This window comes from Notolabrus celidotus, chromosome 1 (genome assembly GCF_009762535.1).
Source record: "Notolabrus celidotus isolate fNotCel1 chromosome 1, fNotCel1.pri, whole genome shotgun sequence".
Taxonomy (NCBI): Eukaryota; Metazoa; Chordata; class Actinopteri; order Labriformes; family Labridae; genus Notolabrus; species Notolabrus celidotus.
The window spans coordinates 24211984-24239867 of NC_048272.1; the positions used below are offsets into that span (position 1 = coordinate 24211984).

Consider the following 27884-nt stretch of genomic DNA (forward strand, 5'->3'; position numbering starts at 1 on the left):
CCCACCTCTCCTGCCCCCCCCTCCCCTCCCCTCCTCTCTCTCCCCTCCCCTCCCTCCCTCGGCTGCCCGCCCCTGAGTCTGGAGCAGCAGCAGCAGCAGCAGTGGAGCCTCACTGCCTCTCCTCGCCTCACAGTGCGGGAATATAGCAGCGGAGAGCAGAGAATGGATACGGAAGGGAGCCAGAGCAGCCTGTCCTCCGGCACGGACAACTCCCCCCACGACCCCTGGTAACAGCCTTTAGCCCCGCCACACGCGCTTTCGCTCGGCTCTCGGCCCGGTTTGAGTTCACCTTGGACTTTAGTTGAGTTCAGTGCGGGAGAGGAGCCGCGCCGAGACAAAAGACAAGCACGCTGTGGTGTGTGTGTGTCTGCGAATGTGTGTGTGTGTCTGTATGTGTGGGATGGATCCACTCAGCGCAGAGGAGACACAGACGCGCCGCTGCTTCCTCTTGTTTGTTTATTTATCTCCATTTTCCTCCATTGCAACTTCTCCTCCATCATCTGGAAGACCCTCTCCTTTTTTCCTCCTCCTCTAGGGGATTATAACGGCCCGACTGGGCGATTGGTGACTTCGCAACATGGCCGATGCTTTCTTCCTACTTTATTGATGCTATATTACATATAATTCCCCCCTTAGTCTCCCCATTTACCGTGCATATGTTGTGCTTGAGAGACGCGTGTTATCCTGTGTGACTTACAGCTTGTATTTCTCTCATTCAGCAAAATGTTCATCGGGGGTCTGAGTTGGCAGACAACACAAGGTGAGCTGTCCCGCACGCTACTTTAATAAGTCTGACTGAAAACCTCTTCTTGTTTACTCCTGTTTTTTCTTCTGCACACGTTTAGTTTGACTATATCCTTCCTTAAAAACCCGCGAGAGTCCGTGAAGTTAAGAAGAAAGTATAAATAGTTAAATCAAAGCCTCCTTTTCAATAAGGATCAGTTCTTTGGATTTAGACTTGCTGAGACGCAGGGAGATTAACACGGGGAAATGCATGCACATTCAACCACTTTGTCTGCCTTTTCCTGTGCTTTCGTTTCACAGAAGGGCATTGCTACTGAAAGGCATCGATTATTGAGCGTTAACGCACAAGTTGGGCTCATATCGATGCCCGCGCTCGTGTGTTGTTTTCCTTATTGTTGCACTCCGATGAATCCATTCATTTATTTTAAGAGGCATGAGCGCCTGCTGGTGCATGAGGACACTTTTTCTAGTAAAGGATAGCTCGTGTTATTATCCCACTTCTGCTGCTACTGTGTCCAAAACAGCAATCGTCACCAAGTGTAGCTTTGGTTGTGGTCCGCAAGGCCTAATGGGCTATTATGCTGAATGGCCAGATAGCCTGTAGAATCTGAGAGGACTGGAAGGGACACACAAATACAACGTGGTCCGCCCGACCCCATTGTCTCTCTCCAGCAACCTCACCAAGGCCTGTGGAGAAATCTCATATTTCGGGGTTGATTTAACCGGCTTTTACTTTGCTTATGTTCTCAGAGGGCTTAAAGGAGTACTTCTGTAAATTCGGCGAGGTGAAGGAGTGCATGGTGATGCGGGATCCCGTTACCAAGCGGTCGAGGTAAGAAGGAGGCGTGTGCGCTCCGTCGTCCTATCACGGATGCCTCATGCCCTGCCATGCTTCTACATGAGACTGTCGTGAGTTTGCATTTTGATTGGAGCTCATTTGCTTTGTTTGTTGTTTATGTTTTCTTCTGCAGGGGGTTTGGGTTTGTAACATACGCAGAGCAAGCCGGTGTTGAAAAGGTTTTGGCGCAAAACAGACACGAATTGGATTCCAAAACGGTGAGTTCTTTCAGCCCTTTGAAGAGCTGGATGCTCCCAGCTTGAGCAACTTTTCTAATTTCTCTTCTGTGTTGCATGTTTTTTCTCCCCCTTCCCTTCAGTGCATTTTGCCTCCCACCGTATGGCTTGTAAAGTTGAGGAGTAGGTTGCGAAGCACCCCTCCTCCTCCTCCTCTCTCTGCTCATTTCCCCCTCCAAATCCCGGTTCAGGGCGCCAACATGAAAGCGTTCTTTCTTGGTCTTCATTGCCATGGTTACCTGGGGACCTGAGTGGGGTTGGAGCCCCTTGCAAAACCCTCAAAGGGTTTATGCAGAGAGAGAGAGAAGTTTTTTTTCTTTTTTCATAGCAAATAACAGCAACCGTTTTCTAGTGGCAGGGGGAAAGAAAAAGTTTGAAGGAAGGAAACAGTTGTGTTAGTGGTTCTTAAACTGGTGTCAGGGGGAGGAAGTCTTCTGTGAGGTCCGAATGAGTCTTGATTTAAATATTGAGGCTGAGGTTTGTTTGAACTACTGCTGTGATCTGGAGTTTCTCTGTGATTTTCCCTCCTACGCTCATACTCACATGAACATTCAAATGTGGGCTAATTGGAAAAACAAGTTCCAAAAAAAGGAGCCAGAGTACACAGTTTCTGCTCCACAATGTACACCTTTACAAAAGGCAGCTGCAGTAAAACATTTGTGAATCCCTGTGGTGTGTAGCTTGGAGAAAACCCAAAGCAGCTGACTCAGATTTAAATATCTATGAATGTGTGAATGTTCATGTCTTGGTCATGTAGATTGGTTGTAGCAGTGGGGCCTGGGTGTGTCTTCGTCAGCTTGTGGCCTCTCCTAACCACACAAACACACACAGACTTCAGCACACACATACACACACAATAGGATCATTTGAGAGTGAAAATCGGTGGCACAGAAAGGCAGCAGTGCCCAGGGGTGGAGAAAGGTAGAGTTGGTTAGTTGTTGGAGCAAGCCTGTTGCTGGGGGTGACGCCAGCCACCGGAGACCACGCTGCAACTGCACGGCCTGATGGGATTTATGTCTCCATAACAACTTCTCAGCTATTTTGCATTAAGACACTGGGCTCGGTTGGGCAGCAGAGCTCTGACTTAATGGTCTGAGTTTGCGTATGTGTGCGGGGTTTATTCATGTGTTTTTAGGGGCAGCTGTTGTAAAATAAAGTTGGATCCTTTTTGAAAGTTGCTGTGATTTTTATGATTACAAAATGCTGCTCGTAATCGTACATTATTTTTCTCCAGTTAGCTTGGAAGTGGCTTCTAAGTCACTGTGAAGTGTTACACAGTGAGTCATATTACCTATTAAAACTAGGTACAGTGTTTGAGAGCCAGTCCGTGTGAGTGTGTGTGTCTAATGTGAGCACTGGTTAGGAGGGAGCTCAACCTGGCAGGCCACTGGTGGGGTTAGGCGTTGCCCTATTATAAACCAAAATACAGCACAAGGCTAAACAATAATAATAATGTGAACCACTCAAATGCTGCTTTGGTTGTTGTGGCAGCAGTGTGCGGAGGAAGAATGGCGCAGTATCCAACCAGGTGTTCTAAAAGGGGGTTTGGTTGCCATTTTGTCGATGGATTCTGGAAATAAAAGCTCAGATTTTTCTCTACCAGTGTGTTTGTATGTCTCTTAGATTTGTGAGGGCTGCATCTTTAAAGACAACAATGACTTACTTGGCTTACAGTCTTATTGTAGGAAACACACAATGTCAAAGATGCTATTTGAGAAAACACCGTGCAGCTTATTTCTCACTCTCGCTACTGCTTTTGCAAACAGGAAATAATAAAAATAGTAATATTTTGTAAAGCATCACTCAGCGTTGAGGTCACCAAGGGCCACATTTGGTGTTGCTTTGGCTTGTCTTGAGCAGGTTTGTAGCCTTTTAGGACCACCCTCCCTGGAACACCTGTTCCATTTGAACTATTCCCTCGATTTATTTATTTTCAGTGCACTTTGTGTCCTCCTCACACCTGGACTCCCTCCCTCCCTCCCTCCCTCTCTCCATGGTGAGATGAGGATGACTATTGTTTGATCAGCAAGAGATGCGAAAAAGACGTTCCTCTCTGGAATGAGGAGGAATCACTCGCTGCTCTGATTTTTTTGTTTTCTCTTTTTATGCCGAGTATTTGATATCTGTGAGCAAAGATGCAGTGATGCCTGAAGCAGAAAGAAGAGATAAGAGGAAGGTGAATAAAAAAAGGATGTTACAGAGCAACAGGGTGCCATTTGAGGACACACAGGTTGAGAAGTAAATGACACAAAGTGGTGCAAGGTCCATATTCTTGGTAGCAAGTGTATTAAACATTTACAGTCCTGTTACATCCAATATTGTTTTACCAATTCTTTAAAACAGAATCCACAACCCAAAAACTTATTGGACTTTATAGAAACTGTACCTGTGGGCTGAACATTTAGATACTACAAATGAGAGGTTGTCTGTTTTTTCAGTGCGAGGTCTGTTGGGATTGTTGTTTTGGTTGGAGGTTAGATTTCCTGCCCGGCCATAGTTTAGCCTTAGGGCAGTGGTGTGCTGTTGTGTTTCTCTGGAAAGAGAAGAAGGCACAACTGGTATTTGTTTTCTCGGGGAGATTCTTTACTGGAACCAGTTGTGAGAAGAAGAAAAGAGCAGTCCAGATCTTCTCTGAGACTCCTCATCCACTCGGATTAGTGCAGGGTGATTTTTAGATTTGGTTGTTATTATTTGCGGTGTGGATCTAAAAGTTTTCAGGTGCGTTTGGATTTGTGTCTTTGAATTATTAGCACACATTTTTTTGACAGACTGGTGTACTGTTTTTGGATTATTTTGATTAATAAGCAAATTTGTATAGCTGTATTTAAGTGTGGATGAAGGAACTTACAAATCTGGTATGTTCCACATGATTTGTGATTACTCTTTGGAGAAGAATTCAAAATAATAAATGGAGGGAAGACACATTTTCCTATTTCACGTTTTGCGCCAGCTTAACAGAATTGCCCTTTTCGTTATGGCTTAAGTAGGTGTTAATTGCTGCTTTTTTTTCCACCACCGCCTGTGAAGGTACAGTAGTAGCAACCAGCATGGTGCTAATGTAGCTGTTTTCATTTACAGCCATGCACTGCTATAACATATGGTAGCTCCAGCCTCTGCAGACTGTTGGCACTACAGTCTGCCACGGCTAACACCTGGTTAGCGGAGAGTTTCTTAGGCTGCTAGAACCAGCCCCTCGCTCCTGACTTGAGATTAGCTGTAACTGCTGACGTGGACAAAACTGGAGAGGGGGGGTTGGCGAAGGTGGAGGAGAGGAGAGGAGAGGGAGGCCCTGCTCTTGTGCTGTAATTAGTATAGATCTGAAAAGCAACTAATCGGATTGAAGGGAGCAAACTGGATTGGGCTTCCAAAGGTCCATGCACGGCCTAAGATCCAGGGTTAGAGCTTGGACCTGCCTTAAAGAGGTGGATGTAAGGATTCTCTCTTACATGCTACATGTGCTCCAACCACACCACCGCCCTGGCGTGGCACCCTAGTAGGGTTACAGGAGTAGGGTTGTGTTGGGTGGTAGGAGGGGGGATCCTCATTAGTGAGCTTCGTTAACTAATTACTGTGCCATTGTTCAGCTGTGCAGATTGACCCTGCTGGCCTGCGCCCAAACCAAGTCTCTCTCACTCTGCAGGCACTGACACGCCAACCCTCTTTTGTCCTCTCTTCTGTTTATAGCTTTTTGTTTAGCTTATATTGATTATTGTGCCATAATGGGGCAGCCTGTGGTGCCTTTTTTACCAGCGTGGGTGTTTGCCATTTTGTTGCAGGAATGTCTTGGCAGGTTGGCAAACGTGTCAGAGCTTGAACGTCTATATATGACTTGTTGTTGGTACTTTGGAAAAGGTAGATTAGTATGAATGTGTGTGTTTTTTTTCTATGTTCTCTTGACAGTTTAATTACACGTGTGTCACACATACATAATGCTGGTGTTTGTGTTTGTGCTACATTATGAGGGGGCCTGTGCATGTGTATGTGTGTGTGCCTGTGGGGGTAGCACGGGAGCCCCAGTTCCTCTACTGGCCCATCTGTTTTGTACTCTTTGTCCTGTTAATTAATGAAATCAGAGGGGCTGCCTGCTGGGACGGCCCTGCTTGCACCGCTACGCCGGACAGGCCCACTTTCTCATGAGCTGACTCTGTTTTCCAAATGAATGCCTCCTCTTTCTCCCCATGCTTTCTCATTGTCAGACCCTCTTTCTCTCCCCCCCCCTCTCTCTCTCTCTCTATTGATTTGAAGTTCATTTTATTTAATTTTTTGTTTTCCAGTTTGTTACTCTGGTGGACGCGCTGGGCCACGTGAGGTGACTATTGGTCGTAGATTAGTGTTGAAAGCTAAACCACCTAAATCATATTGTAGGCTCTTCTGCCGTCACTTTGCTGCCTAGAATGAGCGGAGGTTGGATGTCATGAAGCAGGATGTTAGTCAGACCGTTTCGCCAACACTCAGTCATAACTCTTCTCTGTCATTCTGGGAACTTTCTTTTTCTTTTTAGAAAGTTTGTTTTTCTAAACTTAATTCTTAAGAAGTTATATTTCCCTTCTGTTGATTGCCACCTCTTAATGTTACGCTTCATAAGAGCTATTTCTGAGTGTTGCAAACAGTGACCTGGCTAATTCATTTTCCCTTTTTGCTTTGTGGCCTATCTGTCTTCCTCGAGGCTAATCCGCCAGTCTGATAGATGCTTTAGTTTTCATTTATTACAGCCTTCCTCTGAGTTCGGCCAGATGTAGAAGTTACATACTAGTTATATTTGTTGTCACTCTGGAGTGGAATGATTTTTTAACAGCATGGCATGACTGTAGCTATAGTAAAACTACTGCAGATATTGCATTAGGCCTAACCTAGTCTAGTTGGTACCTTTAATGATGTATTTTAGGCTCTTTTTAAACATAGAAGCTTTGAAATTTGGGTGTTTTGACAACATGTGAAACATGGGTGGGGAATGTAATTATACCAACCAACATTAAACACATACATTTGTCAACAGATCTTTTCCAACCAAGTCTTTACCATGGTATCTCTCCTTAATACATCTGATTACACTGTCTTAACAAGATTGTTGATGCGATTACACATGTCTATAAATCCGATGCTTAACTTAGTGAATTTGCCTAACAATTAGTGTCCCAGTGTTCTGCCCCTAACAGTTTTTTGACTGTGCTTGAAGAAAATGTGCCTCAACTTCTATCAGTGTTTTCAAATAATTTATGTGGATTGATCACTCAGTGCTGATGTTAAAAATTTATGGTTTCAGAGCATAAGTAAAGAGGAAATGAATCTTACGGAGGCAGATTTTCATAATCACCACATGCTGTTAAACCAGTAAAAAGGCTGTTAGGTCCTTACGTTTGCTGTTTGTAGCCATGGATTTTATTGGCAGATATTTCACTGTATACACTGACTGTACGTGACTGCGGCCCTGTGTCAGACGTGAGCACTGCCTCCTGACCGCTGTCATTGTCAGCTCTTTGTGAGTGTGTGTGTCTGCCACACACTCGCCTCAGGGCAGCACCTGTCCTCTCGTTCTGCTAAAAGAGTCAAAGGCAGGCGGGCTGACCTGAACACAAGAGGCTGTTACCTCTTAGCACCTCCAGCTTGGGGGAAACAGCGAACATGTTGCCCACATTTACAGGAAAACAACACAACACAAGATTTAATAATGACTAGGCACATTACTGCCTGCTGTAGTAGTGATTCTGTCATTGTGTCTCACTTCAGAGGTCACTGCAGGTTGTACTTTCTATAATGTTGTTTGCTTGTTGCCATAAAAAGACTCAAAAGAGGATTTTTTTTCAGGAGTTCAGGTGCACTGGTACTTTAACAGCAAAGTGTAAATAGTTAAAGATACAGATAGGTACATCTGCACTTCATTGTGTCATTTATAGGATTTTTGTATTTTACTTAGCCTGTTCAATAAGAGAGAAATATATGATGAGCATTTATAATGTTTAGTCCTGGGACAATGATGCAAAGTCTGATGATTAAAAAAATAGTGAGCAAATAAGCTGTAACTCAGTGTCAAAATCAATCTTCTGTTCCTTGTGTTTAACACAATACTATGTTTCCATCATGTTCCTATGGAATCCAAAATAAATCTTAAAATCTTCACCAGAAAAGGTCACACAAGGTAATCAGAAGGGAAGAGCTTATTGTGACGCAATTATACCTAGACTGAAAAATATATATTAACAGAGAAAACATACTAAATGCTCACATTTTGCTAGCCTTACTTGACTCTCATCTTACCCCTGCTGAGTAAGAAAGATTTTTTATTTACATGAAATAATTTGTCATGTTTATTGTGTTGAATTCAGATTTTTCAGATGTTTTAAGTGTAATGCTTGTATTGTGCTAAAAAAAGAAATTGGCATTTATTGTATGGCCTCTATATTTAATCAAATTTCTGATTTCAGTTAAATAATCAAAAGAAAGGGGTATAAGATTAACACACTGGTAGTTGTACAGTACAATGCTGCACGTCTGTAGTGTCAAAACTGGCTCAGATACTGTAAGAAAGGCTGTGTTGTCATTGTTTTTGTGAGCAGCTCTGGTGGTGCACTGCTGTTGCTGATAGTAGCCGGTGGCTTTGCGTGTCCTTGTCACCTTTGTCTTTGTGCTCAGACCAGCTGGAGGTGACACGACTCCTCTCGTCTTTGTGCCCCACTTCAAGGTGCAAAGTCCTTCTGCAATCCCTCCCAAGGACGCTGCAGCTGCATCTTAGTTACATAGCGTTTGGCTCTCGAACGCAGTGTTAAATCAGAGGTTCTTAAAAGGTCCTCGAAGGGTATTTCTGTCTGTAGATTTGTCATCAGAAGCAGGGAATTATCACAGGAAGGAGATGAAAGGATTGCTTGAATATTGAATGAACACCCGCCCGAGTATTGTGTGCGTGTTATTCACATGATAAGTGCTTATTTCTGGCCATTTGATAGGCTCCTTTTAGTTGCCAATATCAATCCAATACCTCTGATAGCGGCGGTCGGAGGCACAAGAGGTTTGGCTTCACACATCCAATTATTAGAACAAAGATGGAAGTCTAAGACCATAATACACTACAAGGTCCTGTGACCCAAAATCATCTCTCTCGCTGGCTTGAGTGAGAATAACACCAGATTCCTCACAAATTTAAAATGCCAGGCCGGGCTTTGCATATTTAGCATTATTAAAGGCCAGCTCATTCAAAACTCATTTGCTTCTAATTTTATCTGTAACCTTGACCAGTGCTGAGACATTCCACTTGGGAGGAATATGGATACAGTCAAATCTGACTAATCCAAAATGGAGGTTGTCTGGATTTGTGAGATTTATGAAAATATATATCCGTCTGAGATGTATTCAGAATATTAATAACTCATTTTGGATTCCAGGCTGCCCTGCTCAATCTAGTTTAGGGCTAAGATGCATATAGTTGTGTCTCAATGTACACTTTTAAGAAATGTACATACTCATGTCTCCCTGTGTATGTTGTTCTCTGTGCCTGTTTGTTCGGCTGGTGTTTTTGGATTTTTCAGGGCTTGCATAAACAAGGGTCTACTATACATACTGGCAGATTAGCATACGTGCTATTTTTGGACATGCAGGCCTTTAGAGGGGTCCAGACTTAGAGGCTCTGTGTTGTAACTAACTCTAGTTAGTTAACAGTGTGATAATTCATCGTTGCTCAGAGCAACGTTCAGTTTACAGAAGCACAGCTACTGAGCTACTGAGCAACATTTCCGGAGCAGGTAGAGATTTAGTGTCTTACTCAAAGAAACTAAGGCTTCAGGCAGGAGACTTTTCATGGTGGGTTAGCTGAGGTTTGCCATTATGGCTATTAAAAGATGAGAAAAATATTTGTTCTTCCTTACCTCTTTTTCACCTTGATATTTTTGGGAGGATCCAGGAAACCTAGTGCCCAGCTAAAAACATGTTTAACCTTGTGGTATCAATTTATACGTAATGCTATCTGATAATTTCACAAGAGTTCCTTTTAAACATGTTTTTTGTGTTGGAAAAACTGGCATGCTGTTTTGGGGTCTTAAAGATTAGACCTGTTATGTATGATAACCTGATAGATTTTCCCCTGCTTTTTAGATTGGTGTCGATAGTACTTTTTAAATGGCCCCACACTCCTAAATACTACTTCTGCATGCCTGAATTTCTCTTATTGTACTGTTTCAGCTGTATAACTGACACAAAACACAAGTCAAGTGTTGAATGGGGATGGTGTTGTAATGATTTAAGATACTGTTCATGGTAATTTAACAGTGAATTCATTTTTGCAACCATACGTTTTCAAGTTCTGTCTATTTCCAACAATGAGAATGTGAAACCTAGAGCCAGTGCTGATGGAATTCTTCAAATAAATGTAAGAAAGTAGCTCCAGCCCATCGCCGTCATCACAGTTTCTTATCCATAGAAGCAGAATATCTCCAAATGTTAATACTTCTACTGCTTAAATGTTCCGCTTTCTTCTATTCCCACTCACATGAGCTTATCTCTCACCCACAGATCGACCCAAAGGTGGCGTTTCCCCGTCGAGCTCAGCCTAAGGTGAGTGTGCCCTGAAGGGGTTAACCCTGAGGAGGAGCAGTGATGCTGTCATGTGTCACCTCTCATCACTCAGCTCTGGTTGGCTGGGATTAGAGTCAGGGCACGTGACCAAAGAGAAGCAGCAATCCACTTGTCCAGCCTGACCTTGTGACCCCGTACCCTGACCCCACCCAACCCCCCGACAAGCAGCAGCCAACATCTCACATACACACACACGCACACAGACACACACACACACACACACACACACACACACACACACACACACACACACACACACACACACACACACACACACACACATACACACACACACGCACGCACACGCACTCAGATTGTCACAGAATGCACGCCTACACACAATACTCACCTGTACCCAAGAACACTTCTCTGAACCCTAAATATAACAGACCCTAAGGTAAAGGGAATTAGGTTTAATGCTCAGACCAGCTTTCAGAGATTAGATAAACACCAACAAACACAAAGACTCTTTATCAGCGACATCTCCCCCCTGCCTAATGTTATTAGTGGTAAACCATTCCTTCTTCTTCTTCTGTTGCTAGCTGGTGACAAGAACAAAGAAGATCTTTGTCGGAGGACTGTCAGTCAATACCACCATCGAAGATGTGAAGCATTACTTCGACCAGTTTGGAAAGGTAAACTATGCATAAATCTGGCATCTGTTCTGTAGCCATTACACACTGCAATAAGCTCCTAGACTTTAAGATTCTATAGGGCAGTGATTCCCAACCTTGTGTGTCTGACATACAGCCTGTGTAAACAAAGTGTGCCTACTCTTTTATAAATGGTCTCAAACATCATGTTACAAATAAACTCAAAATAAATCTACTATAATGTGGTATTTATAATCACACATTCATAGAAATGTGAATAATAGTGTATATTATTATTATATTAATATTTTATCTTACAAATTAAAGCGAGGGTTGGTAGCCATGGAGAACTAGCATGAATTGGAATGTAGCATTTCCTCAGGACTCCGTCTAACCCTTCCCCCTCTCCCCTCGGAGCTCCTCCAAAACGACGTTCCCGCTCAAATGCACAAGCGCCGCTTATTGACAACCATATGATCGTGACTGATCCAAAACCGGTCCTCAGCACATCGTTTGTGTTTTGAACTATGTCAACTCATGTCTCACTCAGCAGTAAGAAAACACCAAAACCTTATCATAGTGAAAGTTAAAAACACAAACAAACATGAAATGTAGGAGGCGGGCAGAACGGCAGGACGGGATTTGATTGGTTTCATATTTTGGCTCCTGATGGCAGGGATTGGTTGATGTTTTCCCAGGTTTACCCCGGCTGTAGATAGCGGCTTGTTTTCCGCTCGTTTTTAAGAACACATTATGTATTGATTGCCATCGGGACATAAAGAACATTTTAACCAGTATAACAAAAAATGTATCTAAATCTGACTACCAACCCCAGCTTTAAGGGAATAAGTTAGTCTTGTTCATGTTAGCCCCTGAGCTAACACCTTGTTTAGCAGAAGAGTAGAGTATAACTTTAACGTCCCTGTGAGTCTATTCTCTTGCAGACAGTAGTCGACACAGATACCATACAAACAATACACCATACAGTGTAGTGAAGGGTTTCAACCATTTATCTGTTAGCTAACTTTTTAAACCGTTCATTAAGCTAATCCTGCCATGTATCTTTTACTTCTAGTTAACAGTTTGAACCTTTTTTTAAGCTAGCTATTTCCACTGTGCTTAATTCTCTAACTTTAGCTAACATTAACTCTGGCTACGTTTCTCTAAATACTAGCCCCGATCAAGTTGTTACGAACTCACAAAAGAAGTGGTTTGGTGTAAAACTGTCTAATTATATTGATTTGCTTTAGAAATAATTGAGGATTCATGTTTTTTCCAATTGCTTGAGCTCCTCAACAATATTTCTTCCTTGCTAATGCAGAGGTACGCTCTTGGGTACACGTTACAGTAGTTGGGGGCCACTGCTCTAATGGAGTGTTGTGTCTTTAACAGATTATTTTTATCTGTTAGCCCTATCCCTTTGACATCTTTCAGCTTTAGCTTGTTTTTCCTCTCTTGTCCCCCTTTTCATTTGAGTTGACGGACAACAAACAGTGTGAAATGTGCCTAATTTCAGAGAGAAAAACAGCAGAAGTTAGAGAGAGAAAGAACGAGCGAAATTATAAAAAGCTGTGTGGTCATTGAAGGTGTTCTGTTTTAGTCACAGGATTGTTTTGCGCTTTTCCTGATCCCATCTCAGTGTTTTGGCTTCATACATATGTCCTGCTCAGCTCCTTTGAATGAATTTGGTGAAAGGCAAACACATGCTGTGGAGACAGATGAGTGGCCGGGGAGAGGGAAGAAGGAAAAAAAAAAGCAGCAAGAGGAGGGTAGATGGCGGGGGACTGAAAGGGAAGAAGCAGCCCCCCATGGAGCGAGAGGGAGGGGAAGTCAGAAGGGTTGAAGGGCAGAGAAAAAGAGGAATGTTGAGATACTGGGGAGAAAAAGTGATTATTAAAGAGAGAAAAACACCCAAGTGATGGATAGTAAATGAATCAAAGTGTCCATCATGCATGAAATGTTTGGTTACATCTTAGCAGACTACACTTTAGGGGGTTTGGGAGAGGAGTTCAGGTTCTTCCATATTAACTAATCAAATGCAACAGCTGCTCCTGTAACAGCCCCCCCCCCCCTTTCAACAAACTCACCCAAAATCTGTACCTCAACTCCCCTCCTATTCCTCATACACACCCTGCTCCAGTCCCCTCTCAGCTTGTTGCCGTGGTGACCTGCTTTGGCTCTTTGTCCTGCTGTAATTCTGTGTTTTTTTTGTTTCCTTCAAAAAATGAGTAAGAAGTTTGTATTTGCATGAATGGAAAGAAGGGTGTGTGTGTGTGTGTGTGTGTGTGTGTGTGCAGAAAAGTGTGACAGTGGCATGGCTGTGGCAGCAGAGGGAGGCGAGCTTGCATATATTTGTGCAGACTCTTAACACTCACAGGCAGAGATGCAGATGTCACAAACATTAATGTGGTTTTCTGCTGTCGTAGAGCAGGAAAGAGTCTGAAAATGAACATTGCTTCAGGATGTCGGCCTAATGGGTTGGAAGAAATTAACAGCACGAACCTCCTTCTGCCTCGTGTCTGCCTGTGTTGCCCTCTGACTCATGTTGGGGGTATTACCATATTTCAGGTGTAAGCTCAAATTGAAATGGCGTCTTCTGATTCTGGGTCATATACCTGGATGACACGTGTGACCATCACACTGTTGAAATCACTGTAAGGTGTGTTTTGTGACAAGTGTCACGCTTCTTGAGTGTGTTTCTAAAATGGCAGCTCTGTGCTGAATCAGTTCTCCCCAGTGATCACACACACTCATATCTAAGACAACACTCCCTCCGCAGGATGAGGGAATATTTGGACTGTTTGGACACGTGAGACCAAAGCTGGATGGTGGATAGCGCCAATCCCACAGTGCATTCCTGCTGAGCAGGAGGTATTTCTTGTTTATTATCTGAGCCTGGTTACAAGGTGCAGGTCGAGATGGAGTCGGCCTGAGTGTCCTATTTATTTTCATACTGTGGCACCGCCTCGCAAAGGAAAACACAGAATTCACTATGCATTTTCTGCAACGCTTTGATACAGGCCGGAGTTTATGTTTGTGGAACACTTCTGAGAGCACACCTACGCAAACTTCATTAGACCGGACTGAAATGGCTGCTAAATTGACAGATTAGGTGTTTTGGACCAAACAGAGCGGTCCTGTACGATTTGATAGAAATATGAGAGTAAATTGTCGATATTTGGCATGATTAATAAACAAATCTTACAATGTGCACCGCAGTTTTATTTACAGTTTCTGTGCCTATGTGCACCTTATTACCTGTGTTGAAGGTACATCCCCCTAAATTTGGAATTGATAACAAATGGGCTTTTATACTCACAACACTGGCACCAGTGGTTAGCTAATGGCTAGTTTTCTCTTCATCTGACTGCCTATAAATAATGTGAAAGCATCACTGTTACACCCTAACCCTCTCCTTGGTAAAGTGTACACATGCACTGTGAGAATTGATTGTTTATTAATTTTTTTGTATTTTTTTATCAAGAAAAATTCAGACCGTGGCTGTGTGATTATGATAACGATGAAATGCAAATACCTTTCATAATTTGTTTTTCATTTTGCCTTATTTGAAGCTACAAAAACATTTTGTTGCTTTGAAGAGTACCTCTTATATTCAGATCATAATCCATAAAATAAGCATGTTTGGTTAAAACTTTGGTAACAGAGAACCTCTTTAGGTAAGGTCACTAAGAACTCTCCCCACATTTGCCTCTTCTTTGGAATATTCATATGTCCTACCAATGTAATCAAACACCTTGCAACGTGCAATGTAACTTTTTTAAAAAGCGGCTTCACAAGCAGGCATTTCAGGTCGTAACAATCCCATAAAAACCTGCTAAACCCTGGAGGAACTGATTAATGTGTGATTTAGTAACTTGGTAATTCTAGCCTCTTGTTTCTAAATGTCCTCAGACCACAGCGGACATGTTTGTATGGTTAGTAAGTCTGAATACTGAGGTGAAGGCCTTCTAATCCCCCTCAACCTGGTGGAGAGTTTCATACAACTCACTTCTTTTTTTGGCCCAGAAAGAAGCAGAGTCTGTGGAGCGAGGAAACGTGTCTGAAGCTGTGTATCAGGCATGCTGTTAGGTAATTTGATAATTAGCATTTCAGGCATTTTGGTCATACAGTCAATTATATTTAATCCAGAGGAAATCCCTAGTTCCACGCTTTTATCCTGCCTGTCTGTACTGCATTCCTGAAAGTACCTTACATGAAGAAGTACCATTTAAAACCTGCTTTTTTTAAACTCCTCTGAAATCAAAGAGAGAACAGGTCAGAGCATTGAGCGAAAGGAAGGAGTGGATAAGATGAAAAATGCAGCATGGACGGGGCAGACGGGAAAAGTTGGGACTCCACTCACCCATGTGAGCTGGCGATTAGGAGGCTTGACTGAACACTTTGTCTGCTGGCCTGTTTAGAGAGACGGCCGGGAGAGAGAGAGGGAGAGAGATGAGAGAGAATGAAAGAGGGAGATGTGAGGAGACAGAAGGGGAAAAAATGTGAATGCCACCTTTCATAATCTTGCAAGTGGTGTAATGGACTTGTCAGCAAACGCTTGTTCTTCAGACAATAGCTGCACGCTTCACTAAAAACAGGATATTTTGTGATGCAGGATCACAGTCGAGCCTTGTTTTTGGTACACCTGAGAATGTCTGAACTTCATGGGAATATGACCTTAACTTTTCCTCAACTTTTCAGTCACTGCATGCATGCGTGCTGACCGGTTAGCGACTGAGCTGCTGCTAAGCCAATCTCAGACCCCCACAGCTATCCAATCAGATTGTCTTACAGCACCCTGGGCAGTGGACATCCGAGATCGTCTTCTTATTGGGTTTGGCAAGGGCAGGGGGCTGGTCAGTGACCACGGCATAAGCTCACACACATGATGGAATATTTCTCAAGTCATCGCACCATTATAATCCAATGGAGGATAATTACATGGTCCACGTTAGCATGAATCCGCAGCATAGTCCCATTGTTCTGCATTAGAAAATGTAGGGTCAACCATCAGTCATCTCCTCCAGAGTAGATGTCAATGCTAATGCTAACATGGGGGCTAGCTGTGCATGTAACTCTACTCTTATGATAACATGTTGGCCTGCAGCTGTCTACTTACTGTCCTGTTCCCTGGCTCGCTGCTGTGTCATTGAGTTTGGACGACCGGAAGGGTAGAATAGCATGAGAGGAAAAGAGAGGAGAGAAGAGAAGAGGAGGGGGGGGGGGGGGTAAAATCTGAATGAAGGACAGAAAGAGGGGGGGGTGGTGCTCTGTGTTTGTTGGTGTCCGAGCTAGATGGTGACAAGGATGAGAGTTAAAAGGCAGGGACTGTGTGTAATCTCCTCTAAATCATGATCATTCAGCAGAGGGGAATCTAGGAATCTCTCCCACAGGCTCAGACGTAATCGCAGTCAGACTGGAGGACATGTTTCTTATCTGAGGTTGACAGTTAGAAATCGAATGGCCTGGTCATTTACAGGCCTCTGCCACTCATGTTACACTGGTTTGAGTTTCAGTGCTTGCTGCCTAATGAAAATAGACATGCAGTCATACTCCACATGTGTCTCTCTAGGCTGTGCTGCAGATTTTTGTGAAAGTTGTGGCACAGCCTTTTTCAAAATTCTCTGTTAAACAGCACACAAAAAAAGCGTTATTTCCGCAGCGACCCCAGGCCTTGGCTTCTTTTCTCCCTCCTCATGCCGTCAGAGCTCGAGCAGAAGCTGCTAACTTTCCTGCCAGTGAAGGACAAGTGAGTGAGAGAGAGAGAGGGAGGGAGGGAGGGAGGGAGGAGAGAGGGGTGAAAAGAGGAGGAGGAGGAGGAGGAGGAGGAGGAGGAGGAGGAATAATAGGGCAGTGGAGTGAGTGCAAAAAAGAAAGTGGAGGGAGAAGGAGACTAAAAGAAAAGCGTGTTGACAAAGACCCCCAGTTCACTTTGTTCTTCACTCTCTGATCTAAAATATTGGATGACAGATTTTTTTCATCCTTCATCAAAACTTTACCTTCCATGTTTTTTTCCCCTAACACCTCCCATTATTCATCAGTTTCTCCTCTTTTTTTTCTGTCACATGCTCCCTCTCTCTTTCCTCCTTTCTCTTCTGCATTCTATTCATTGAAATTAGCCGGGGTGGACTGGGGGGCAAGTTCTTCTAATTGAAATTCTTTACAGCATCTCCATGGGAATAGTAAACTTTGTGGAGAGGGAAAGAAAGACAAGCGAGGGTGAACGAATGAAAGCAGGGGGGGAAAAAAGAGAAAAAGAGAGAGAGAGCGGTTTGTGAGAACTCTCAAAGAATGGGAAAGAATTTCCTCCACTGCCTCGTGAACAGGCAGCATTCACTCTTTTTATCACCTTGATAGATTGTATTTCATTTTATTTTTATACACCCTGTCTCCCCCAACCATTCCTCCCACATTTCCTTTAATTTCCCCATCACTCTCTTTCTTTCTCTCCCCTCTCATTCTTTCTTTTTCTTTTCTCCTTTGTCACCTGTCACCCCTCCCTCTCTCCCTTCCACCCTCTCCATCTGTTTTCCCCTCTTACTCAAATGCTAAAGAGGGACAATGGCACCCCATGCTGTGTAATGATGTGTGTGTGTTTGTGCGCATGTGTGCGCATGTGTGTGTGTGTGTGTTAATATGTCGAAGCTCATCTATTCTCTGCTTTGTTCTCACAGGTCGATGATGCCATGCTCATGTTTGACAAAACAACCAACAGACACAGAGGTATGTATGCACGAATATGATACAGTTACACACACGCAGACACATTACGTTAATGCGTGTAGACACACTAAGTGAGAAATGAAAAGAGGAAACAGCGTGATAGAGTCACTGGGTGAACCTCAGCAAAAAAAAGAAAGCTGAATTCTTCTCCAATCATATTCTTTTGTCTTTCTGGCGCTCTCACCTCCCCGTGTTCATTTATCTCTGTCTTCAGTCAATGCAGCGCCCGCTGAGGGTCACCATGCAGGGTCAGCACTGTGAGGATGTTACTTAATGAGACGAGTGAGGGAAGAGGGAGAAGAGAAAGAGAAGGGTGGAGGTGGAGCTGGAGAAATTGTCTGTGATAATTGGTAGAGGACAGTAAATCTGGGCCCACATTGCCAATGCTTCTCTAGATGATTGACAGGCAAGCCATGCATGGCTTGTTCTGGCGTTATCAGGCCTTCATGTTACAAATGACTTATAACAGTGTGATTATATCAACCAATAGGTCACCTGTAGAGCAACATCTAGGGTTTAATACATCTGGATCAATGTTGAAAATATTTATCTTGTCCTCTTTGTAGAGAGCTAAAAAACAAAACACTGGTTTAGTCTGTCTGGCTGTCACAAACACAAACAATCAAAGAGGTGAAGTGTTGAAATACAAGTTTGTTTTTTGTGTGTCTGTGTTTTCCAGGGTTTGGATTTGTTACCTTTGAGAATGAAGATGTGGTGGAGAAAGTGTGCGAGATCCACTTCCATGAGATCAACAACAAAATGGTATGTACAGTTAAGATTAAGTCTTATAAAGAAATACAGAGACTTAGTTGACTGCCTGGGTGTGTTGTGAGTTTATGAAGCTAGTTTCGTTGTATATCTAAATCTCTGTACTTCCACTCAAGCTTATCATTGAACTTTGGTTTCCTTTGCCTCAGGTGGAGTGTAAGAAAGCTCAGCCCAAGGAGGTGATGACGCCGACAGGCTCAGCCAGAGGTCGCTCCAGAGTGATGCCTTACGGGATGGACGCCTTCATGCTGGGCATCGGCATGCTGGGTAAGATACTAAATCAAAGATTGCCAAAGCAAACGCATTTTACTGATGTAAACACAAGTTCAGTGCGACATACATGCATACAGCAAATGCAAATCCAGTAATAACTTTAAAGTGCCCTTGAAGGTTTGTTGTTGTAAGCAGATAGTGTTTACATTTTAAGCATTTGCTAATTGAATTTTTTATGTATCTTAATTTAACGTTGCAGTGTGTTTATGTAGAAATTATATGCTGTTGTCATACTTACAAAAATGTTGAGTTATTGCTGGGAGATTAAATACTCAATATTAAATAACAAATTATGATATTGAATTTCTACATTTTCCTATAGTCTACATGTTGAGATACAACCAACAAAAACATATAGGTTATGTAAATAGGTTAAATAATAACATGTTTTTGAACAGCCACCTAATGAGCACATCTGACCCTCTTTACTAGGTCTATTTTTAAATATGATGCCATGAAAAGAACCGGCTCCTATCTCATTGCAAGTGCCATTAATCAAGTGAACTCCTGGAAATACTCATGAAAAAAAACGACTCAACTGAAATTGGCTCCCTCATTTGGTTTATATCAGGCTCTGAGATGAATTTTTCAAACACATCTCCGGTGAATAAGACTACAATGTGCGTTTAATTTAGAGGTCACACTCTGAAGGGCAAATGATTTCCACACACTGGAGTAAAATATGGTCTGACAGGATTCTCATTGAGAAAACAAACTGAGAGCTTAATGTGTCTTTTTGTCACCTGGCTCCCTCTACTGGACATGTGGCATACCGTTAGGAAGGCTTCCCCCATGTGTCAATAATTGCAGTAGCTGTTCAGTTCTTTGTGGGCTATAGTCATCCCTTGTACCTATCTGATGATCGTTACTCTTAAAGAAATGGAGGTGAAATGTATTCAGTATGAGAAAGATACATAAATCATTGTATACAATCCAGAACACATCTTTAATCAGGATAAATCTGTTTGTTGAGTAAAATGAATTCTGACGGAGTAAAAGACAACCTTTGAGCCTAAATTCATCCCTCCCTTGTGAATGACTTCCTAGTAAACCATAGGCTGCTTTGAGAGTTTCTTTTCCTATTCGTGTCGAAAAAGGATTCAAAGTTTGAGAGCTTGGCACAATTCTGTGACATACTGTGTCTCAAAAAAATAAAGTAGCCTACTCAGTGACAGACTTCTCCACCCGCGGTGTCTCACGGAGAGATACCGCAGGTCTTTTCTTCCTGCAGTGGTCAGACTATATAACCAATAATATATATATATATATATATATATATATATATATATATATATATATATATATATGTTGTAAGATATGCTTATTTTTTACCTCTTTAATTTTATAGGCTCTTCTTTCTTTCTTTCTTTCTTTCTTTCTTTCTTTCTTTCTTTCTTCTTTCTTTCTTTCTTTCTTTCTTTCTTTCTTTCTTTCTTTCTTTATTTTTGCACTGTCTACTTTGTTACTGTGACCCTTGAATTTCCCTGTTGTGGGACCTATCTTATCTTATCTTATCTTATCTTATCTTATCTTATCTTATCTTATCTTATCTTATCTTATCACATAGACTAAAAGCAATGGAGTGTGTTAATATCTATAGCACAAGTCAAATATGTGAGAAGTAAGAGTCCAAAATCCATGAATATCATAACACAAACTATCTGTACACTTTTATTTTAATGTACTGCACTCAATATAAGCTACAATTGTGTAATATGTTGTGAATGAATAAATGAGTATGGTCAAACAGACCTAAAACTCTATATTCAGTAACAAAAATGACTCATATTTGTTTAAGTAGCTGAATACTTTCATTATATTTTTCCTCAGAATCACGTGGAGTTATCATGTCAAATGTTCCAGTCACACTGTCAACCTTTCTAAACTGTCGATGCAAATGAAATGCTCTCTGAAGAACAGCTTAGTGTGAAGCTTCAGAGGTCATCAGTCCTGTATCATCCTATTTTCAATACAAGCTCTGACAGTGTATCAGAACAGTAGAGCTTGCTCAGGTAAAACAAGCACTGGAGCTTCAAGCCATATCTACTCATCTCTAATTTTTTTTAGAAATAAATCAAATGAAATAACACATATTGATGACTGTGTGGCATCACTTGCAGTGGAATAGGGAACTAGTTCACTGAAAACTTAACAGCAGGTGAATGTATGAAAGGTCTTACTTGTAAGTCTGCAGGTTTCATTATAAAACTGGCTGCCTGCCATCCCTCATGTTAAAAACTTTAAAGTAACTGCTCTGATGTATTGGATTAGATTTAACTAGATGAGAAACACAAGATTGTCACTGAGAGGGGATTTGCACAGGGCAATAGTGCAAAAGAAACACAGCTCAGTGGATCCTCAATAACAGTAACAACAAACACACCACACAAAACTGGCAGCCATATATGCAAATCAAGTCGAGCATAACAAAATGAGATGCAAATAACTTAGATTATAAAATATATGCAGTAATGTAAACCATAGTAAATAGAGCGTAAAAGAACACAAGGGAAAAGGGCCTAAAAACAACAACATATGACTAGAATGCTGGAGGATTGGCATCTAGTTCTACATCATGCAGTATTGGTGCTTAGGTTTAATATGCAGGTCAATGATTTTTATATAATCCTGTGTTCAACAAAGTTTGCAAACTCCATCATCTTTTTTTTCTTTGTAAGCCTCATCAGCTGAACTTAATGTCCTTTTTTGTTTTCGAACAGGCTACCCAGGCTTCCAGACAGCGACCTACACAAGCCGCAGTTACTCCGGCATCGCTCCTGGTTACACGTATCAATTCCAGGTGAGTCCGTCCGTGTACAACCAATACTTAATTCCCTCTTTAAAGTCTTCTTACAGGGAGAGGAAAAAGGTCACATAAAACATGCTGTGACGTTAAGTTGATTCACTTGTGATGTACAGGGGTCATGAGAGTGCACTACACACACCCACACACGCACACACTTTGCCATTTTATTTTCAGCAGGGTCCCTGACTGCTTGTAGATTTATGAATGTGATTTTTAAGCTCTTCCTGACACTTACCAAACTCTCCCTCCTCTTAATCTGCCTGCTTCCTCCTTTATATTCTTCTGTGTTTATTTGATCTACTTATGTAACCCCCCTTTTTTGGCTGCCCCCCCTCCCTTCCCTCGCTCCCACCTTCCTGCCTGTCCTCACTGTAGATTTTTAAAATTAAGATTCTGTGCTTGTGTTCTGCCGAGGCGAAATGTCTGTGTGTGTGTGGCTTGGTAGTGTGGCCGTTGGATGGTGACTGTATTTACAAAACCCTCTCTCTTGACCTTCTCTGTTTCTAGAATTCCATTTAGAGAGGACCCCCCTCCTGACATCATCCCACCCCCCTGAGCTGGCAGGTCAGTGGCACCTCAAGAGAAAAAAGTCAAAAGCAGAACAAAGTGCCTGCAAGAAAAAGACTGTGTATATTTTGCTGAATGTCAAATTGTGATTCCCCCGAGTTTTATGTGAAGTGTCTTTACCATTGATGGCTTTAGTCAGGTGGTTCACTGAACCAGTCTGCCAGATCACTCAGGTACACTACTCATATTTGTGGTGTTGAAACTAAATCTTTAGAGAAGTAAATGATCATAAGACTTAGTATGCTCCTTTCTGTCTGTGAATCTGAGAACATGACAACAAAGTGCCTGACCTTACTGACAGCAGACCTTCTTATTGAACTAAAACGCAACAAGTTACTTCTAGTATTGCTTAATAGGTTCAGGTGCTTTCTTATAAAAGTGATGTCAGCAGCTTTTAAGGAAAGGGGTACATTTATGGTACATTTAAATATAAAAAAACATAGAGATGACAAATTAAATAATTAGAAAAACATAAAAAAATGTCAATAAAAGAATATTTCTGTGAAAATGTAACTAAAACCATTTATTTTAAGAACAAATTTGATTGAAGTGTAACCAGAACTACACAATTCAAGCGAAATGAGCAGCATTCGACATATTATAACAGGTCTGTACTCTGGTTTCTCCTCAATCCTTTGTGAATTACTTGTAAAAACCAACAACAACGTGTAGTTCTGAAGTTAGGACTGACACACTTACTCCTTTTTTAAAATTTATTTAGAAGCTATTTTTAGATTCAGGATGTGTTGTGAATTTGACCCCTGCATCTTCAGACATCTCCTTCACACTGCCATCTAGTGGCTGCCAGTTGTACTAGCACCTTCCTTGAAATCATCATGCTCTTTTTCTTATTACCATGAGATTTATTCTGTTCCTGATTTAAACGGTCTTAGGTCACATTATATCAGATGATATATTTTTGGCACGGTTGTTTTGGAGATTTTACCCCCTCTAACATGGTGGATTTGAATCAGATGACAGATGTTGGAGCAGATGTTGAGTCAGCCGAGACGGAGCTGTAGATCGTTTCTCACATTCTTATATGAGTGATCCTGAATTACTGTCATCTGTGCAATAACTATGCTTGTTTTCATCCCTCAGCAATTCCCCTGACTGCGTATGGACCAATGGCAGCAGCTGCAGCAGCAGCAGTAGTTCGAGGTACGTATGTGTATAAGAGAGAGAGAGAAAAAGAGAGAGAGAGGGGGAGAGAAAGAGAGAGACAGAGAAACAAGCTGAGACAAAGAATGACGTAGACTCGTATTCTTCCCTCAGGTAGAATGTGTGTACAGTCCAGCCAGGACAAATAGAAGTATATTTTTAGACATGTGTGAGTGTGTCAGTGTGTATGTACGCGTGTTCGTGTGTGTGCCCTCTAGTGATGAAGCCTGACTCCCCTCCTCTGTCTCTCTCAGGCTCCACCCCTTCACGCACAGCTGGTTTCCTGGGAACCAGCAGCCCTGGACCAATGGCTGACTTGTATGCTGCAGCCAATCAGGACTCAGGAGTCAGCAGCTACATCAGCGCAGCTAGCCCCGCCCCCAGCACAGGGTTTGGCCACGGACTAGGGGTAGGTCACTCCCCCTCACACAGACACACGCACACTCTTTAGTGCATGCATGGGTGCACATGTTCTTAACAAAGCTGCAGCAGCAGCAGTAGTTCGAGGTTAGTGTGTATAAGAGCATATCCTCTCTTGCGTCCTTAGGGTCCTCTGATTGCTACTGCGTTCACTAACGGCTACCACTGAGAAGACTCAGGTCACTGAAGACAGGAGGGCGTCTCCTCTGCTGACGAGCCAATCAGAACGCTGGCTGCCCACTGATGGCAAAACCTGATTGGCCGGTCACAGGCTCTTCCGGGATCTCCTGGCTCCCTGTGGCTTCACCCACCGACTGAATATCTTTTTAAATCCTGAACTCTGTTTTTGCTGTACTAATCTCACTTCAACATAACGTCCCTGTCTCTCCTCGTTTGTCCTCATGTAGTCTAATGACTAGACCCCGACTCTATCCATTATTTTTCTTCTTTTTGAAGCTGAGAGAAAAGAACTGCAAAAAAAAAAAAAATCTCTGAGGAAACATTCGTCATCTTTGACAAAGACACAGAGGACTATTTTTGAGTTTTTTATTATTATTATTATTATTATTATTATTATTATTATTATTATTATTATTATTTTATTTCAATGTGATATGTCGCTTCATGATGAAATCCCTCACAGCTGTTACCGATGTGAACAGAGAGAGATGATGCGAGATGGTCTTTGACAGAAAGCAGTTTTTAACAAAGGAAGAACAAATCCAACAAAGTCCTTTTTTAACTTGAGCATCACGGAAACATGAAAAAAAAAAAACAAGTAAAATGTATATTTTGGTAGTCTTTAAAAACAAAACCTTTGTAATATTGTTATTAATATTGACATAATAATGATAATCTGTAAGGTATTTTATTCTGTAATTGGTTTTAAAGCAATGTTTTTATGTCTTCCTGTAAGATATTGTACATAGACGTTGGGGTGAGTGGGGGTGGGGGGGAGGAGGGGAAACTGAACCGGCTGGCATGTCATTGGTTGGTTCTGGAAGGGTTAACAGCATTTTGACTGGATGTCATTTATCAGTATGCATATTGTTTATGTGTACGTTTTCGGCCAGTCTGCTCCAGCGACTTCAGCTCAACGCTGTCGATGTAAAAAACAAAACTTCCTGAAGTTTGTTTGGCTTATTTGTTCAGTTAAATAACCGTTTTACTACAAAGACAACAACTTGTTTGCTTTGCTTTTTGAAAAAGCACCTCTGACTTTTTCTTTCACAACCTTAGATGAACCAGAACTCTTGCGTCTTCATGAAAACAAGATAATGAAGACTCACAAACAGGAGAAATCAGGGGTTCGCAGGGTCGGGAGCTGACTTGACTTCCTCTTTTTTGAAATATTATATATATTTTTTTGCGCAATTTCTCTTCTTAATGTTTTGTTTATTGTTTTCTGTTGGAAAAAATTCTTTTATGCGGTGTTCTCCACCGTGGAAACAAATGAAGGACATTCTCAGAGAAGCAATTGTAGAAAAAAACATCACAATCATGTTCTGTCCTCTTATCACTATTGAAGGTGCATGTGAATGCGTCCGAGTGTGTATGAGTGAGTGTTTGTGCGCATACATCAAGGTGTAATATGGAACTACTTTTTGGCAAACGAAGGAGCATTTCGATTGCCATTTTTTCGGTACTGAAAAAAAAAGAAAAAAAAAGATCAGCCTGTTCCGTTTTGGCTCATCTGCTCCTCTCCTCTGCCTCCTTTCCATTTCATATTTAGATTTCACAAATTTGTCTCCTCTGGAACAACATGTTATTGTTTCCATACAGTTGCTGCTCCGTGTAGTGATAAACACAGGGGGTGTGGGCAGGGAACCAAAAATGGAACAGGGTCTCGGTCCCGGCCAGCTCTGATACAGGACCTCAGTACAGACGACACTGGCTGGCAGGAAAAAGTCAAAAAGCTGGAACAAAGTCAGCGTTTGCAAAAACAAGAAGCCTGTTTGTTCAGCTCCTTCTTGCTGCAGCCTGTTTGATGTGCAGCACAGCAGAAAACTTCCTGATCCTGCCAGTAGTTCCTATGTCAGAGCGCCCGGGACACGACAAAAAAACTACTGCTGGACACCAACACTGTAACTTTTTAACTTACAATAAAGCAATAAGTTATTTTTTACCTTACAAATGAAAATAGTACTATTATTGGTAATAGCAGACGGCGTGTGGATAATTCTGCGGCATTAAGACTTATTTTCAGAAAAAAAAAGAAACTATATTTTTCTGTTTTGAGATCTTGTTCCCCTTGTATATTGATTTTAATGATGTCTTTTGTTGTGTTGATGTAAGGGAAAGGGCCAATGCTTTGGGTGGAGCTAGTAGCTCTACATGAGCTCAGTTCAAGTTTAAGATTTGGGATGTCCCCTGCCAAGCTTTACAGCAATGCTTTTCTTTTTTTTCTTGTTTTATTTTTCTGATAATTTCAATTTTAAAATCCTAATAAATTATTCTAAAGCATTTGAAGGTGATTGCTTCCATTGATTTTTTTTTCTGAATGCAGACACACTGATGTTTGACAACTTCATTCGTAATGATGTGTTATCCTGGGCCTTCAAGTGACCATTCAAAATTGCAAACCAAACCTAGCTAAGCACTTGACCTCTAGATACAAGCAGGGTTCCCACGCGTCCTGGAAAACCTGGAAAACAGTTGACCAGTTTTCCAGTACTGGAAAACACCTGGAAAATGGGAGAAAAAGTCAAATGTCCTGGAAAATCACATATAGTCCTGGAAAATGATTCCAACATGGCTGCGTTTGACCTGACCCTTTTAAGAAAAACACCTGCCCATTCATTGAAAGTTGAGTGCACGCTGTGCTGGAAAAGACAGCGACACTGCGCAACTTTTTTCACATCTTTTCTCCTTCACTTGGTCATAATCATGCATTCACAGAAAACGGGGGTATATTGTTCATGTTTTATGGTACATTATCTTGTAGAGTGCTCTTTTGACTCAAAGAGTCTTATATTTAAGTTATAGTGTGACCAGTGGAGTCGGGCAGAGAGCTCGGGGGTCTGTGCCTCACAACTTTCTCTGCAGGCTGAGAGCTCAATTACCGTACTCTAGCTCAGTTGTTCTCAAAGTGGGGTCCTGGGACCCCTGGGGGTCCGCAAACCATAGCATGGGGGTCTGTGAAATAATTTGAATACATTTCTAATAAATTATAAAATTGTGCTGTGTCATTACAAAACAGCATATACACCATTGTTGGCTCGAAGGGATATGTGAGTCTTGCTACTGTTAATTTTCTGAAAGCGTTTAAGATCAATTACTTGAAAAGTATAAATGCTGTCATGTTGAGTCCACAAAGAATGAAATGACCCTCTGTTTTAAAGTATACAAGTGGGATTTACTTGATTCAAATTGAAGTGTTATCTGTTTATCACTATAGTACAGGTCTGAAGTATTTACATTGATACGTTTTACAATACAAATAGTTCCAAGGGCAACTAATAGTGCAAATGGTAATAAGCATGTGCTTTAGTGATGGGAAGTTCGGCTCTTTTCAGAGAGCCGGCTCTTCTAACTTGGCTCCCAAAGAAGAGCCGGCTCTTTCGACTCCCGAACGACTCTTAATTTAGGATCTTTGTAGCCGTGTATTTTACCTTAACTTTGCAAAAAATAATGGTTTGTGTTGAAAACCCTTTTACGTACAGTGTTTTTATGAGAAAACTTATAATTGACCAATTTTGTGCATTTATTCTGTTACAAAATCATTCTTACCCTAACCCTAGGGTTAGGGTTAGGGTAAGGGTTAGGGTTGTAATTAGGGTTAGGATAAGGGTTATGATTAGGATTAGGGCTAGGGTTAGGTATATGGTTGTGATTAGAGTTAGGGATAGGGTTGGGGTTGGGGTTGGGATTGGGGTTTGGGTGGGTTCATAGTTTTGAGTCTGTGCGCAGGCCTGCTGATCCAGTCTCTAATGGGTTTTGGTTCCTGCTGGAGGATCATCACCAGGGTTATGGTTAGGGTTAGGGTGGAGATTGGGTGGTGGCTCAGTGGAGCGGCACCTGCCCTTCATGCAGGGGACCCTGGTTCCAGTCCCCATACTGGACATCCGAAATATTTTATTTTTGTTTATAGATTGTGGAAGAATACGTTATAGAAGTGTATGGTAGACTGTGGCATGTGTCCAGAGCCATAGCTCATGGCTAGGGCAACTGCCCATGGTGCAGAATTACTGGAT

The 27884-nt window shown here is 42.0% G+C and overlaps 1 protein-coding gene across 2 annotated transcripts; it reads left to right on the forward strand.

The window, feature by feature from the left end:
• Positions 1-82: 82 nt before the first annotated feature.
• On the forward strand, positions 83-24505 carry LOC117815799 (RNA-binding protein Musashi homolog 1-like). 2 transcript variants are annotated; one of them, XM_034687738.1, is made up of 14 exons: positions 83-227; positions 720-760; positions 1495-1576; positions 1716-1800; positions 10318-10359; positions 10923-11015; positions 17648-17696; positions 18376-18458; positions 18614-18731; positions 21458-21541; positions 22051-22107; positions 23212-23271; positions 23526-23680; positions 23819-24505. In XM_034687738.1, the coding sequence occupies exons 1-14, from the start codon at positions 163-165 to the stop codon at positions 23858-23860; spliced, it is 1056 nt and encodes a 351-aa protein (XP_034543629.1). In that variant the 5' UTR covers positions 83-162; the 3' UTR covers positions 23861-24505. The 2 variants fall into 2 exon arrangements, with proteins under 2 accessions (XP_034543629.1, XP_034543620.1); XM_034687729.1 differs by lacking the exons at positions 23526-23680; positions 23819-24505 and having other exon boundaries at positions 21458-21537; positions 23212-23272.
• Positions 24506-27884: the final 3379 nt, after the last annotated feature.

Coding starts and splice junctions, on each gene's coding strand:
- LOC117815799 (XM_034687738.1), top strand. CDS start 163: ATGGATACGGAAGGGAGCCAGAGCAGCCTGTCCTCCGGCACGGACAAC. Junction 1,577..1,715: donor CCCGTTACCAAGCGGTCGAG/GTAAGAAGGAGG, acceptor TTTCTTCTGCAG/GGGGTTTGGGTTTGTAACAT. Junction 23,681..23,818: donor GGTTTGGCCACGGACTAGGG/GTAGGTCACTCC, acceptor TTGCGTCCTTAG/GGTCCTCTGATTGCTACTGC.